This window comes from Andrographis paniculata, unplaced genomic scaffold, assembly GCF_009805555.1.
Source record: "Andrographis paniculata isolate CXL003 unplaced genomic scaffold, ASM980555v1 Contig15END, whole genome shotgun sequence".
Taxonomy (NCBI): domain Eukaryota; kingdom Viridiplantae; phylum Streptophyta; class Magnoliopsida; order Lamiales; family Acanthaceae; genus Andrographis; species Andrographis paniculata.
Genome location: NW_026137435.1, coordinates 3,209,445 through 3,225,900, shown reverse-complemented (window position 1 = coordinate 3,225,900; position 16,456 = coordinate 3,209,445). Strand labels below are relative to the sequence as shown.

Genomic DNA, 16,456 nt, shown 5'->3' with positions numbered 1-16,456 from the left:
ACAAAACAGATTGCAAACATCGAACAAATTGCAGACACCAGGCATATCACATCGCAAAAATCGAAAAGATCACAGAACAGATCGCAGACACCAGACAGATAATAGAACGAATCGTAGACATCGGACAAATCGCAGAACAAATCGATTGCAAATCGCAGAACAAATCGATTGCAGATCGCATGCAGGCAGCAGACAAATGGTAGATAGTATGATCTCAAAATCACAAGACCTCCGGGTGCAATTCAGGTTGAATGTACCCGGAAAAGCATGGGTTGGTAAGCTAAATCTACGACATGAGAAAAATAGACTTTGATACCATGTTAGAATTTTTGTGGAAAATAATGAGATTGTCTTATTATTTATCAAAATAAAGGGGCCTATATATAGGTAATAAAAAAGACTCGGTAGACTCAAATATAAATAATCTAATCTATAGATAAGACCAAATTTAAATATAAACCTACTAAATCTAAAATCAAATATCTAAAATATCTCAACACAATTAAAACCAAAACTATCTAAAAGATTCATAAATCAAGAATTCAATCCAACCTTAGACTAGGAAAGGAATTCAGCTACTATACATGACTGAAAATCGAACACGAATAAATTCTACTTCAAAGAAGACGAAGAAGAGTTGTGTAGCTGTCTTGATCGCTCCAACCATCGCGCGTGTTCTTGCTTTCTTGCCAAGATGATTTTTAGGTAATATTTTTAAAAATTTATGTATTATATAAACACTAAATAAACACTTTTGTTTTAATTTTTTTAAAAAGATTTTGGCTATTTATAAAAAAATTTCTTTAAAAAAGATATTAAATCAAATATTTTTGATTTATTTTTTATATTACTAAGAATTAATTTTATACTAAAAAATACCACATTAATTTTATATTTATATTTTGATCTTTTTTATATGTATAAAAATCAAATTTATTTTACATTTACATTAAAAAAATGTATAAACTTATTTTTATTATTATATTAATATAAACAAATATATTAAAGGGCCTACTATTTCGATTTTGCCCTGGACCTCAAAAAAGTCAGGAACGGGTCTGCACCGAATAATACCATTGCCGAGGTTAGCTTCGAGAAAAACGGCAAAGTGTGGCGGGTCACTTCAGTCAACCAAGTGGTGATAACTCCTCATGCTATGCGACGACTAAAAAGGCCGCCAAGCAATGGGAAGTGGACAGATAATTGAAAAGGATCCCGCTATTGACTAGGACTCAACGTCGGAGACGGCAATGAAAAATCTTGGCGGCACAGCTCGCTGAACAGGATCATCAGCATGAGCAGCCCTCTAGAGGGCAGAAAAAAATTGCAGTAATTGAGGAAGTACCTCAGATGGAAAAATTACATCCCCGGAGGAGGAGGCTGCAAGAATGGAGGCCGAAACAAACTGTCCCCAAGGACTACGCCCTATCAAAACAACAGCTTCATCCGAAGGAGCTGACAACGTATGTCCTAGAGGACGAACCGATTATCGGGGCCTTGAAGGACGACAAGACGTCGATTGCAAGTTTGGACATCATTTCGAATGACCAAGATCTGGAACAGGCTCTTTGTTATGAGAAGGATTTTTGGGTGTACACTGTTGGTTTTTTGCCCAGAGAGTTTGTGGCTCCGGAAGTTCAGCCTTCTTATTTCCAAGGGGACGTGTTGATGGAGCAAACTGGCCTTTTGTCATGGGCCGATCCGGAACAAGAGGTTCTGAAGGAGGAATAAGAGCTGGTCATCTTTCATAAATTAGCTGAAGAATAAACAGGGCACCATAAACCATTGTTCTTGACTGTGTATCTCGATGGTCGCACGATCAGCAAGGTTTTGGTCGATGGGGAGGGGGGCATCCGTCAATGTGATGGCCCTATACACACTCTGAAAAATTGGGAAGAACCGGGGAGATCTGATTGCTACCACCATGCGGACCACGGATTTTACAGGAAATACGCATTCGGCCGTCAGCGTATTAGTGGCCGATGTGATGGTTGGGATTCGTACCGACTAGATGGGCTTCTTTATGATCGAAGGCAAATCGACTTACTCGGCCATCTTTGGGAGGGACTGGATTCACACTACCTAGAGTGTTCCGTCCACCCTGCACCAAAAAGTGGTATTTTGGAATGCTAATCGCGTAGAAACGGTCGAAGCCGAAACCGACCCCGCGATGGAGGTCCATGCAGCCGAGGTGGTCTATTATTCGCCTAGCGTGTATCCGCTTTCAAAGATGTTGAGGGACGTGGATACATGGACAGAATGTAACCTTACAATGAAAGGGTTCGAATTCATATAGAAGTCGACTCATGGCCCGTCCACCAAACTGTTCGTAATGAATGGCGACCAAGATGTATTGAGGGACCTGGAGGGATGGATATACGAGACATATGATGCTACATGGAGTACTAGATATGTCTTTGTTCGAATCCTTGAAAGGCAAACAGATCATCCAGATCCTCCGCTTTCCCTAGAGGATCGGAATGAAGATGAATTTCCCTCACCTATCCAGAGGGCTACCCCGTCCTTCGAAGCACAAGATCCTATTGAGGAAATCAATCTTGGTGACGTTACAGCGCCTCGGATAACCAAGATCAATTCTCTGCTGTCGCAAGACTAGAAACGGAGAATTTTGGATTTGATACGAGAATATCGAGACTGTTTCGCGTAGGACTACCATGAGATGCCGGGTCTGTCCAGAACTTGGTTGAACATCGGCTATCTACCAAGCTGTCATTTAAACCTCACAAACAACTCCAACGGTATTTCAACCCGGAGTTGATGCCGAAAGTCAAAGAAGAGGTGGAAAAGTTTCTTAAGGAAAATTTTATTTGTACCTGCCGATACCCGGAATGCATATCTAACATCGTACCCGTGGTGAAGAAAAATAGGAAGATCCGGGTGTGTATCAATTTTTGCAACCTTAACTTGGCGACACCTAAAGATGAGTTGTAATGCTCTGATTTTGGAGTGTATAAAATAATAATATTATAGCAAATAAATATTTTTTATAATATTTTGGGATCAAGAAATTAATATTCTTGAATAAATCTTATTCCTATTTTATAGATTGATTATGATTGAAAAGACTGTTAAACGGATAAATATCGATAAGGATAAATATAAAATATATATATAATAATATAATAATAATAAGTGATGATAATGATGATATGGATGGGCGATGATAATAATATTAATAATAACTTTTACTAATAATAATAATAATAATAATATAATATAATATAATATATAATAATAATAATAATATAATTATATATATAAATCAATCTTACTGCGAAGGAAGGAAGTAGAAGAAACGCCGGGAAAGAAAAAGAAAGGAAGAAAGAAAAAGATTTAGCTGTTCAATTTCGATTCCGACTTCGGTATTATATTCCTTGTTATACGTAGAATTTAATTATGAATTTTAATAAGAATTTAGATATTGAAGATATTAAATTAGAAATTCTTAAAAAATTCATAACCGGCTATTTGGCTATTTAATCGACTAAGTTCTTTAGCTAATAGCCTATTCGTAGTCCTAGCATTATATTATGAGAATTTCGTATCGATCTGAATCGAATTGAAAACGGCAGTGTATTGCACCTGCCTGTTTATTCATATTTTTAAGTATTTTTATTTAATAATCGGGCGATATAAAAATTATGAGGTATAAGAGTTTTATAGTTAGAATATATAAAAGTTTGAAACTCAATGAGCTAATTATAGAAATTAGCTTTTGAATAAGCAAGTAGCTCCTATGAATAAGCATATAGCTCAGCTGATTTGAGTAAATAATGGGGCAGGTGTATGTTGGAGGAGATTCGGGTGAGATTGCAAAAGCTAAGGAGTGTTGATAAGAGGTAAGCAGTAAGGAATTAAATCTAATTTTAAGAAATTAGGTATGCATGTTGCATGCGACGATTTTGATTAATATGTTAATGTGATATTATATGAATCATTTTGTCAGTGCATGTATATATTTATATATGTGTGCGTATGCATGTGGGAGACTTCACGGTTCATGATATTTGATATACGTATTTGATCGCTTAGGTGAATTTATGAAAAGGAGGATAGGTGAGCTGTCTCACCAGCCTTTTTCGGTAAATTCACTTATTTGACATGATGCACACATATTGCACGGTTTATTAGGTATATTTTATGGATCTATCGTTTAGTCGCCGTGTGCGGTAGTGCTAGGTGAGGGCATCATCTAGGGTTAGGATATTCGACCCCGATGTACCGTAACACTTTGGCGATAGTGGACGATAATAGTCGGACAACTGGGTGACTTAGTCGCACGGTCATTCAGGGATTAGACCCATTGTAGTTTAGACGTATTCGGTCTAATCATTCGTGTTCGGTGTTATTCCACTCATTGGAGTAGCTACTAGTGAGGTCTACCGGTAGTTTAGGATCATATGCCAAACTCCAAACGTGATCCCGTTAGGGCGCACGAGGAGGAGTAGAGTTTCCGGGTTTCCCTTGGGTGATTCTAGGTTGCACGGATTCTACTACATTACACGGGATAGGGCTAGTCAGTGGGGGTCCTATCTTTGCTATCACAGACTATGGGGCGTCTTGTGGTTAATGGCGACAACGTTCGGTTATCCATGTATTGATTGTGGGAGTCGTATGGTGGGTATATGGGAGTGACTGGATGACCGTTATATTATTATGGGTTTATCAGGTCCTTCCTTGAGCCGAGGATTTTCCGGCTATTTATTGATGATGGTCTAGTGAGCTTGTTATTACGAGGCCGAGGGTATTTCGGCTGCTCACTTAGACAGATGTAGTGTGCCTATGATTATGGAGCCGAGGTTATTCCGGCTGCTCACTTCAACGGATGTATATATATATGTGGATGTGCATTGTTGTCGAGTTTGATATCTGTATTGCATCATTTCACTATTGGCATGACACACGTATTTTATGATTAACGGGAATTAAACTTTATTCCAAAAAGGTATGAAATGACATATTTCACGTTAGTTCTTAAAACGGATTTAATTCTAGACTGCTTTTTTTAAGAAAATATTTGTTTCAGGTATGCATGGCACATCCAAGACAGGGGACGTCTCGGGATATAGAAAGACGGGCTGAGTGAGTGAACTTACATCTATTGTATTATATCTAAATTTTTAACCGAAAAAACCTCTTGTTAAGGGGTGTGTTTTGTAAATATTTATAAATCAGATTCTGTTATATAATAATGCGCTTTTATGGTTAATTTTAGCCTTACCACTGTATTGTGGGGCCCGAAGTAGGAGATGACGACCTCATAATGTAGTGTGGCGATAGCATTTTCCAGTATGAGTCAACTGGGGGTGTTACATGAGTACGTTATGCCAATCGCCGATATGCTTGTCGACTCAATGGTGGGGTATGAGATCTTGTCCTTTGTGGATGGGTACTCAGGATACAATCACATATACTTAGCCGATGAGGATGCCCACAAAACAACATTTCTATTTTCGGGGGTGATTGGCATATTCAAGTGGATTGTGATGTCGTTCGGATTGAAGAACGAGCAACCTATCAAAGGGCCATGAATGAGATCTTCCACGACTAAATCGGCGAGTGTATGGAATTATACATCGACGATGTCAATGTTAAATCCAGAGCATTCAACCACCTCCTCGCTGACCTCCGGAGGGCCTTTACCCGGATAAGGCAGCACGACCTTAAAATGAACCCCACGAAGTGCGCATTTGGCGTTCAAGCGGGAAATTTCCTAGGCTTTCTCATGCATCAGAGGGGGATCGAAATTGATCAGAATATGGCAAAAGTGATCCAAGAGTTGGGACCCCCACACAACCTCAAGGAATTAAGAGTTTGATGGGTAAGATCAATTTTCTAGGGCGATTCATCATCAATGCCGCCGGAAAGATGAAGGTGTTCTCCGTGTTGCTACGTGGAAGTCGGGAGGTTTTCGAATGGGGAAGCAGCACAATAGGCCACTTTGGAACAGATCAACCAAAACTTTACATCACCACCAGTGTTGATGCTGCCAATCCCGGATAAGGAGTTGAAACTTTACATTTCGGCAACAGAGGATACTATCGGCTACCTCCCCACGCAAGATAATGAGTCGGGCCAAGAAAGAGCAATTTATTATCTCAGTAAGACTTTGAATAATGCTGAAATTCGTTATGCATGTATCGAGAAATTATGTTTATCTTTATACTATGCATGCACGAAGTTGGAATATTATTTGACGCCTATTGAAACTAATGTGTTATACAAAGTCGACTTGTTAAGATATTTGCTAAGCAGGCCGGTCCTCCAAGGCCGCATAGTCAAGTGGGCAATGAAACTAGCATCGTTCGCCTTAAGATACCAGCTTTAAAAGTAGTAAAAGGGCAGGCCATTGCTGATTTTCTTGCCGAACATCCTGGGATGATCGAGGCCGCCCCCATGGAGTACATCGGTATGGAGCCATGGCAAGTTACGTTCGATGGTCCGGAGGAGCAGCAGGGGCTGGAATCTTGATAAGTAGTCCCCAAGGAGAAGTTCGGCGTTTCGCACATCAACTCCCGCATGGAATAACCAACAACCATGCGGAGTGTGAAACTCTCGTGCTGGCGTTGCATTTTCTTGCCGCGAGACAAGCGATTTGGAGGTAACCTTGTGGGCCTATTGAGGACCATCACAACCGACCAAGGGACAGTGTTCACTAGCGCAAAGCTTAATGCCTTTATGGCGCAATACGACATCCGATTGGTACATTTTTCTCCGTATTATCTGCAAGCCAAGGGGCAAGTCGAAGCCACGAGCAAGACACTAATCGCTATCATAAAAAAGGCGTTGGATGACAACCCGAGGGCATGGAACGATACTTTGGAGGTAGCCTTGTGGGCCTATCGGAACGCAAAGTCTGCTGCAACCAGAAGCACACCTTATAGGTTGACCTACGAACAAAACGCGGTCCTACCCGTTGAGATAACGGTACCTTCTTTTAGGGTATTGAAACAAAATGAAATACCGATGGAGGAACATAACCCGGTGTTGTTGCATGAGCTGGACGGCCTCTCGGAGGAACGACTTCAAGCCCTTAAGCACCTCTGTCTCCAAAAGAAGAAATTTGAACAAACCTTCCAACGACAGGTTCGGCCGTGGTCTTTCCAAGAGGGCTACTTGGTTTGGAAAGTTATACTCTCGGAAGGTCCCAAAGACCCGAAGCTCGGAAAGTGGTCGCCTAATTGGGAGGGCCTTTATATCATCTCGGAAAACCCGAAGGTGAAGATTTAAAGACATTCATCAACGGAAAGCATCTATAACCTTACTATCCATCATCTTGGGATCTCGAAGAACGTCCAACTCAACAGCAGCCCAGATTAGCTCCCGGCGATGCCCGAAATATATCATTCCGACCAGCGAACTAGGACAACATAGAGGATCGGACCTCTGAATCCAACAGGTCATCAGGCAGGTCAATCGAGGCATTAGGGATGAGGCCATTTGAGAAGATGTGAGGATTTTCTCTCACTAGGAACGAAGGTGATGATCCTTTCTTCCACCGGAGAAGAAAAGAACGATAATGGTGGCATGTAAGCTAGTGAAAAAAGTACGCATAAGTGTTTGGAAAATGTTTACACATAAACAAAAATAATTTTGGATTGCAAAAGATACTTTTGTCCAAAATATTTTTGTGGGGGGCATTTGTTATCCTACAAAAACAATTATAGGCCCAGCCCGGATGAACTAGAAATAGGCCCAAAGCTCCACAAAACCGGCCCGGAGAAGAAACAGCCCAGTCCAGATGAGAGCCAAATGAACAAAACCGGCCCAAAAGCTGGACGGATGAAAAGTGAGAGTGATGGAGAAGGTAGTCTAAGTATGTTCCTAAAATGGAGGGAGAAGTGGAGGAAGTAATTCCTAAATTGAAGGAAAGTGGAGTGAATATTGGGAAACACACATATCAAAGACATACATATGACTAGTTGTATGAATGCCTACATTATATGACTTTTCTACCCTTTTTTCATTTACTTATTATCGTTAGTGTATTAGCTTTGTTGTGTTAGGTTGTAAAAATGCAAGTCTTCGAGGTCCTAGAGTGTCATTTTGCTTATATTTTGTACTTTTGGTTATTGATTTTGGATGTTCTTGAGAGTTGTGTTTATTCAATTCCATTTGCTATTTTGTAGTAATTTACTTGTACAAAATATATTATATGGATATCATTTTGTAGATCGTAAAGTTTTCTCTAATACAATAACTTAGTTACAATATTCTAATCCTATGATATATAAAAAAATGCATTTGAAACTAATGCAGGGGTTTTTGGATTTGTTGGGCACGCAAAACAAAAAAAAATTTAGTCCAACTGAACGGCTGATCTTACAGAAATAAAAGACATCCGATTTTGGGGCAGTCTCAAATGATAACCGACCAATTCCCTCAAATTCAAAATATAATTAAAAAATAATTAAAAAAATTAATATTTTTAAAAAAAATCATTTGTTGCACAGAAATAAAAATATATATTTATATAATTTATTATATTTCTTTCTCTCCTCTTTCTATTCCAACCGACTACTTACTGGACGGTTCTCCTCCTCTTTGTCATACAACCAATTCAGTATATATATCATTTTGTAGAAAATAATTTTTTAATAAAATAGAAAAAAATTTATCCAAAGAAAAATATATATTTTCTTAAATTGGTTGTGTTGAGTACAAATAATAATAATAATAATGGTACTAGGATTCTGGATGGTCTGAATATAAGCTAAACGGCCGATACAGAGGTCGGACAAGATGAAGTCGGGCGAAGAAAGAAGTATCAGCAGACACGGAGATCGGACAGGATAAGGTCGGGCAAAGAAGAAGTATTGGCACACGGAGGTCGGACAGGATAAGGTCGGGCAAAGAAAAAGTATCGGCAGACACGGAGGTCGGACAGAAGAGGAACTCGGGCGAAGAAGAATGAGACGGCCGATGCGGAGGTCGGTCAAAAAGAGGTCGGACGAAAGGAAAGGTCTGTTAATTGGTCGGGTGAACAAAGGGTTTGTTGGTTGGTCGCTTAATTAAGCTACCTGTTAATCGTCTGATCCATTGGCCGGTCACTTGGTCAAAACAGTAGTTCAGTCGCTTGAAAGGGCAGTCAGTTGGTCGCTTGATTGGGCGACCAATGAATCGTCTGGACGAATGGTTGTTCGGCCGTTTGAAGGGACCCGATGGTCGTCGCCTGATTGGGCGACCAATGAATTGTCTGAACGAATAGTTGTTCAGCCGAGTGAAGGGACTAGATGGTGGTCGCTTGATCGGGCGACCAATCAATCGTCTGGACGAATGGTTGTTCAGCCGATTGAAGGGACCACAGGGTGGTCGCTTTATGGGGCGACCAGTGAGTCGTTTGGTCTAGCGACCAGTTAGTATCTGGATTGGTCGGTTGGTCAATCGTTGGGTTATGCGGTAGGTTCAGTCAGTCGGCTTGCAGTCTGTCTAAAGTACGCTGGGCGGTTGAGTAGTCGTTCGGGACTAGCCGTCCATTTAAGGCGGTAAGGTGTTCAGAGGCGATCGGCCGAGCCAGTTGAATGCTGTAACTGGCGCAAGCGGTTGGTGAGTCGGTTAACACATGTGTCAACAGAGGAGAACCTTGTGGGCGGTTGAAAGCGGTTGTTGTAACTGACCAGATATTGGTTGGTTGCACAGATATAAAAAATATATATTTATATAATTTATTATATATTTTTTTCTCCAGTTTATATTCCAACCGACTACTTACTCGACGGTTCTCCTTCTCTTTGTCGTCCCAACAATTCAGTATATATATTCATTTTGTAAAAAATAATTTTTTAATAAAATAGAAAAAAATATCCAAAGAAAAATATATATTTTTTTAAATTGATTGGTTGCACAGATATAAAAAAATATATATATTTATATAATTTATTTTATATTTTTCTCTCCTCTTATTATTCCAACCGACTACTTACTCGACGGTTTTCCTCCTCTTTGTCGTCCCACCAATTCAGTATATATATATTCATTTTGTAAAAAATAATTTTTTAATAAAATAGAAAAAATATCCAAAGAAAAATATATATTTTTTTAAATTGGTTGGTTGCACATATATAAAAAAATATATATTTATATAATTTATTATATATTTTTCTCTCCTCTTTCTATTCCAACCAACTACTTACTGAACGGTTCTCCTCTTTGTCGTCCGACCAATTCAGCATATATTATTTTGTAGAGAATAATTTTTTAATAAAATAGAAAAAAATTATCAAAAAAAATATTTTTTTTAAAAAATTGGTTGGTTGCACAGATATAAAAAATATATATTTATATAATTTATTATGTATTTTTCTCTCCTCTTTCTATTCCAACCGACTACTTACTGGACGGTTCTCCTCCTCTTTGTCGTCCCACCAATTCAGTATATATATTCATTTTGTAGAAAATAATTTTTTAATAAAAAAAAAAAAATATATCCAAAGAAAAATATATATTTTTTTAAATCGGTTAGTTGCACAGATATAAAAAATATATTTATATAATTTATTATATTTCTTTCTCTCATTTTCTACCCCAACCAACTACCTACTGGACGGTTCTCCTACTTGACCAATTCAGCATATATATTATTTTGTAGAAAATAATTTTTTAATAAAATAGAAAAAAAAATTGTCCAAAAAAAATATTTTTTTTTTAAAAAAAATGGTTGGATGCACATATATAAAAAATATATATTTATATAATTTATTATATATTTTTTTCTTCTCTTTCTATTCCAACCGACTACTTACTGGACGGTTCTCCTCCACTTTGTCACCCGACCAATTCAGTATATATATATTCATTTTGTAGAAAATAATTTTTTAATAAAATAGAAAAAAATATATCCAAAGAAAAATATATATATTTTTAAATTGGTTGCTTGCACAGATTTAAAAACTATATATTTATTTAATTTATTATAATTTTTTTCTCTCATTTTTCACCCCAACCGACTACCTATTGGACCGTTCTCTTCCTTGACCAATTTAGCATATATATCATTTTGTAGAAAATAATTTTTTAATAAAATAGAAAAAAACATATCCAAAGAAAAATATATATTTTTTAAAATTGGTTGCTTGCACAGATTTAAAAACTATATATTTATTTAATTTATTATATTTTTTCCTCTCATTTTCTACCCCAACCGACTGCCTACTAGACGGTTCTCCTCTTTGACCAATTCAACATAAATATTATTTTGTAGAAAATAATTTTTTAATGAAATAGAAAAAATTTATCCAAAAAAAAAAATTTTTTTAAAATGATTGGTTGGTTGCACAGATATAAAAAATATATATTTATATAATTTATTATATATTTTTCTCTCCTCTTTCTATTCCAACCGACTACTTACTGGACGGTTCTCTTCTACTTTGTCATCCGACCAATTCAGTATATATATTCATTTTGTAGAAAATAATTTATTAATAAAATAGAAAAAAATATATCCAAAGAAAAATATATATTTTTTTAAATTGGTTGGTTGTACAAATATAAAAAATATATATTTATATAATTTATTATATTTCTTTCTCTCATTTTCTACCCCAACCGACTACCTAATGGACGGTTCTCCTCCTTGACCAATTCAACATATATATCATTTTGTAGAGAATAATTTTTTAATAAAATAGAAAAAAGTTTATCCAAAAAAAAATATATATTTTTTAAAATTGGTTGGTTGTACAGATATAAAAAATATATATTTTTATAATTTATTATATTTCTTTCTCTCATTTTCTATCCCAACCCAACCGACTACCTACTGGATGGTTCTTCTCCTTGACCAATTCAGCATATATATCATTTTGTAGATAATAATTTTTTAATAAAATAAAAAAAATATCCAAAAAAAAATTTTTTTTAAAAAATTGTTTGGTTGCAAAGATATAAAAAAATATATGTTTTTATAATTTATTATTGTTACGTAAGAAAAAAACCAATATGCATAGTTTTCGAGAAGGGTATGTTAATGGCAGTGAGATCCTAAATGGGTCTAAATATAAGCCAAACAGCCTAAGTGTTATTAATAAATGAGTTTTGTTCGGGAGAAACCTGTGATTAAGAGGTCGGAGAAGAAGAGGGCGGGCGAAGAAGGGTAAACAATATACATTCAGGTCGGGTGGCATATAGGTCGAACAAGAGGAAGACGGGCGAAGAAAGATGAGACGGCCGATACGGAGGTCAGGCAAAAGGAAGACGGGCGAAGAAAGATGAGGGCCGATACAGAAGTCGGACAAAAGGAAGACGGACGAAGAAAGATAAGATGGCAAACACGGAGGACGGACAAGAGGAAAGGTCTGTTAATTGGTCGGGCAAAGAAAGGTCTGTTAATTGGTCGTTTAATTAAGCGACCTGTTAGTCGCCTGATCGATTGGCCGGTCATTTGGTCAAACAGTAGTTCAGTCGCTTGAAAGGACGGTCAATAGGTCGCTTGGTTGGGCGATCGATGAATCGTCTGGACGAATGGTTGTTCAGCCGTTTGAAGGGACTGAATGGTGGTCTCTCGAGTGGGCGACTGATTAGTCGTTTATTCTAGCGACCTGGTAGTAACTGGATTGGTCGGTTGGTCACCGTCAACCGCCCACTAAATCCTCCTCCACTGACACGTGGCTTTAACCGTCTCGCCAACCGCATAACCCAACGATTGACCAACCTACGAATCCAAATACTAACTGGTTAGACCAAACGACTCATTCGTCGCCCCACCAAGCGACCACCATCTGGTCTCTTCAATCGGCTGAACAACCATTCGTCCAGCCGATCCAATGGTCGCCCAATCAAGCGACCAACTGACTTCCCTTTCACTTGTCTGACCTCCGGGTCGGCCGTCTCATCCTTCTTCGTCCGACCTCCTTTTGACCAACCTCCGTGTCTGCCATCTCATCTTTCTTCGCCCGACCTTATTTCGTCCGACCTTCGTCTCGTCCCTCATCTTTCTTCGCCCGTCTTCCTTTTGTCCGACCTCCGTGTCGTCCGTCTCATCCTTCTTCGCCCGACTTCCTCTTTTGACCGTCCTCCGTATCGGCCTTCTCATCCTTCTTCGCCCGACCTTATTTTCTCCGACCTCCTTTAAGACCCTGCTACCATTATCATTATTATTATTATTATTATTATTATTATTATTATTATTATTATTTGTACTCAACAGTAATATTTAGATAGTTTAAAGAAAACTTGTATTAATTTTAACTATACATATAAAAAAAAAATAATGCTACCAATACTGCGCGCGTAGCGCGCCAACAAGGATTAGTATGTATATATATATATACACACGAAGCAAAAAGCAAGGGAGGGGGAGATATAACCCATTCGATCAAAGCCTAAATAATTCATTTCCTAATTCCTGCAATTCTTTTTTTCCATTTAAGATTAATGTTCCTAAATTATTGCTTAAATTATTTATTCAAGTTCTTCCTTAATTATTGTCTTCTATGTTTTTCTTCTTCGTCTTCTTCGTAATTTAGAAGAGCAACACTTATTTTTTTTTGTTTTTCCGTTGATTCATTCTTATTGCGAGACTTAGCCCGCATACTTTCTTGAGTAGGTCGGGGAACCTGATTCTTTGTCGATTTCAACATGCTTAATTCCATTAGGCCGTCATCGATGAATTTCAGGGACAAAAATTACTATTTAAATTTTTTTATGATACAATTTTTACTGTTTAATAATTTTCTTTCTCATAAATCATACTTCCTGCATTCCGGATAAATTGTCCATATTACCATAGATACATGGATATATGTAAAGTATAATTACTAAGTAATTAAAAAATATATTAATAAAAATAATTAAAAATTAAGATTAAAAAAACTAAATAATTTAATTAAAATTTAAAAAGTTATAAATTATGAAATTTAATATGCAATTAAAATGTATAATTATATTTTCATAAAAGAAAATGACAAATTATGTGGGACATACCAGAAAAAAATATGAATAATTTAGGTGGGACTCATGAATTAATATCAAAATATTATTATTTAAATAAAATAAATAACATAAAGAAAAAAAAAAACTCGAATATGAACACAAACCAAACCAATCCAACCGTCACTACAAGAAAAAATCATTTTTGTAACAAAATTTTTTTGTCTCTAAATCTACTTTTTCCGTTACTAATGACATTAGAGACGGAATTAGGAACGGAATTACGTTAGCTACGTGAACTTTAGGGACGGAATTCCGTTACAAATATATTATTTTTTTGTAGTGCGTCTTCTAAAATTTTTCAAAATAATTCTTATTTAATTTTTTATTAAATGAATATTCAATTTTTTTGGTATGTTTATTTTGTGAAATAGTGTGGAGATATTTTTTTATGTGAGATATAAAAAATTGTGTAAATAATAAGAATAATAAATATATATAATATATGTATTCTTTTATAATTTTAAATTAAAATTAATCTTGTACAATTTTCGATAAAAATGTAATATTTTATTTTCAAAATATCATATGAAAATAGTATTTAATAAAAATTCAATCGATATCTTATTTAAATTAATTTGAAACCATTTTGATTCTTTCACCAATGATTAGCAACAATGTGATATGTTAAAAACATACTTCCTCCCCACATAAAGTCTCCGTTTTTTTTATATCCTTTCGTACCACATAATTTGACGTTATTTTTTAAAAAAATATATAATTATATATTTTAATCATATTTTAAATTTTATAATTTATAATTTTTTTTAATTTTAATTAAATTATTTAGTTATATTAATCTTAACCTATAATTATTTTTATTATATAATAAAATTATTTTTACTAATACACTTTTTAATTACTTATTAATTATACTTTACCTAAATTCTCGTGTCTACAACGAACGTGAATATTCTACCTGAGACCAAGGGAGCACTAAGTTTAGTGTCATTTTCTTAAAAGTATATTTAAAAATTAAATACGTACATAAAGTTTATTTGGTTGTGATTTTAATATTTTAATTTTCCTATATATTACATTTTTTATTTAAAAATATTAATCTACTTAAATACATATCTAATAAATTAACGCAAAATTTTTATTATTTTCAAATACATGTGTGTTTGTCAGCGTTTTAGTTTAGAATATTTTTTAGATGAAGTATGGAGGAGTAGTCGTCGGAATCGCAGTCAAGGTAGTCGCTTCTCCATTTGGGTCATTTCCCTTTATGGGAGTATTTTTGGAATTTGTCCCATGGGGATGGGGAGGTTTTCCTGGATTTGTAGCCGCACCCTCTACTTTATTCGCGGCCCAAATTGTTGGTCCTGGGCGTGGCCCACAGATGATGCCCCATATACAAACTCCACAACCATTCACTGGAGTGGACTTTAAGAGGTGGCAGGAGAAGATGCTCTTCTACCCGACTGCGATTGGGTTTGTCATGTTCGTGTTGCACGATGGCTCAATTACCCCAGATCCCAGAGCGGACCAACAGATGTATGTGAATTGTGAGACTACATGACAAGAAATACTATATTAGGTAGTTTCTCTAACTCTCTTTATAATGTATATTGTAAAGTAAAGAGTGCGAAAGGGTTGTGGGATGCCCTTGAGAAAAAATATAAGTCTGAGAATGTCGGGTCTAAAATGTTTGTTGTGTCCGGTTTATGGATTATATGATGGTAGATGGCAAGTCTATCGTCGAACAATTGGAAGAATTTCAACACATTGTTCACTCTGTTATCGACGATGAGATGTCACTACTAAAAAAGTTCATCACGAGTATAATGATTAAGAAATTGAGCCCGAGTTGGAGGAACTTCAAGTACGGGCTGAAGCATGAGCTAAAGCAAGTGGGGCTGATTGTTCAAATCCGGATAGAGGAAGGCAACAGAAAATAGCACAAGGCTAAAAGCGGAGATATTGCTAAAGCCCACTTGGCCAGAGATCCCTCCAAAAAACGTGCACGGCCAACTCAAACGGACAAGGGCAAAGCCAAACAGTCCAAGGTTATAGGTAACTATTTTAACTGTGGTAAAACAGGACACTAGGTTAAGGACTGCAAGGCACCGAAAAATAAGAAGCCGAGTTCCCAACTGGTTGAGACAAGTCACCGGACTGATCGTGATCTCAATAGTGACAACCTTGTCGTTGTTGTGTACGAAACAAATAATATGGAAAGTCCGAGAGGTTGATATATTGACACCGGAGCAACCTTCCATGTTTGCTCCGACAAAACAAACTTCTCGATCTACAGGGAGACCGAAGGGAGGGAGCTGCACATGAGAAATTACGCAACTTTTGAGGTCCAAGACGTAGGGAACGTGGTGTTGAAGATGACCTCTGGCAAAAAACTAACCCTAAAAGATGTCATGCATGTACCAGACATTCGGAAAAATCTCGTCTCAGGATCGCTACTAGTTAGGCATGGTTTTGTACTTGTCTTTGTAGCAGATAAATTCATATTGTTGAAAAACGAGATGTTCCTATCTAGGGGTTATCTTAC

General features: G+C 36.5%; 1 protein-coding gene across 1 annotated transcript; it reads left to right on the top strand.

Moving 5' to 3' along the window:
- The first annotated feature begins 6,558 nt into the window (after positions 1-6,558).
- On the top strand, positions 6,559-7,251 carry LOC127260796 (uncharacterized). The gene has a single exon (XM_051288732.1). It carries the CDS (start codon positions 6,559-6,561, stop codon positions 7,249-7,251), a length of 693 nt encoding a protein of 230 aa, XP_051144689.1.
- The last annotated feature ends 9,205 nt before the right edge of the window (positions 7,252-16,456 follow it).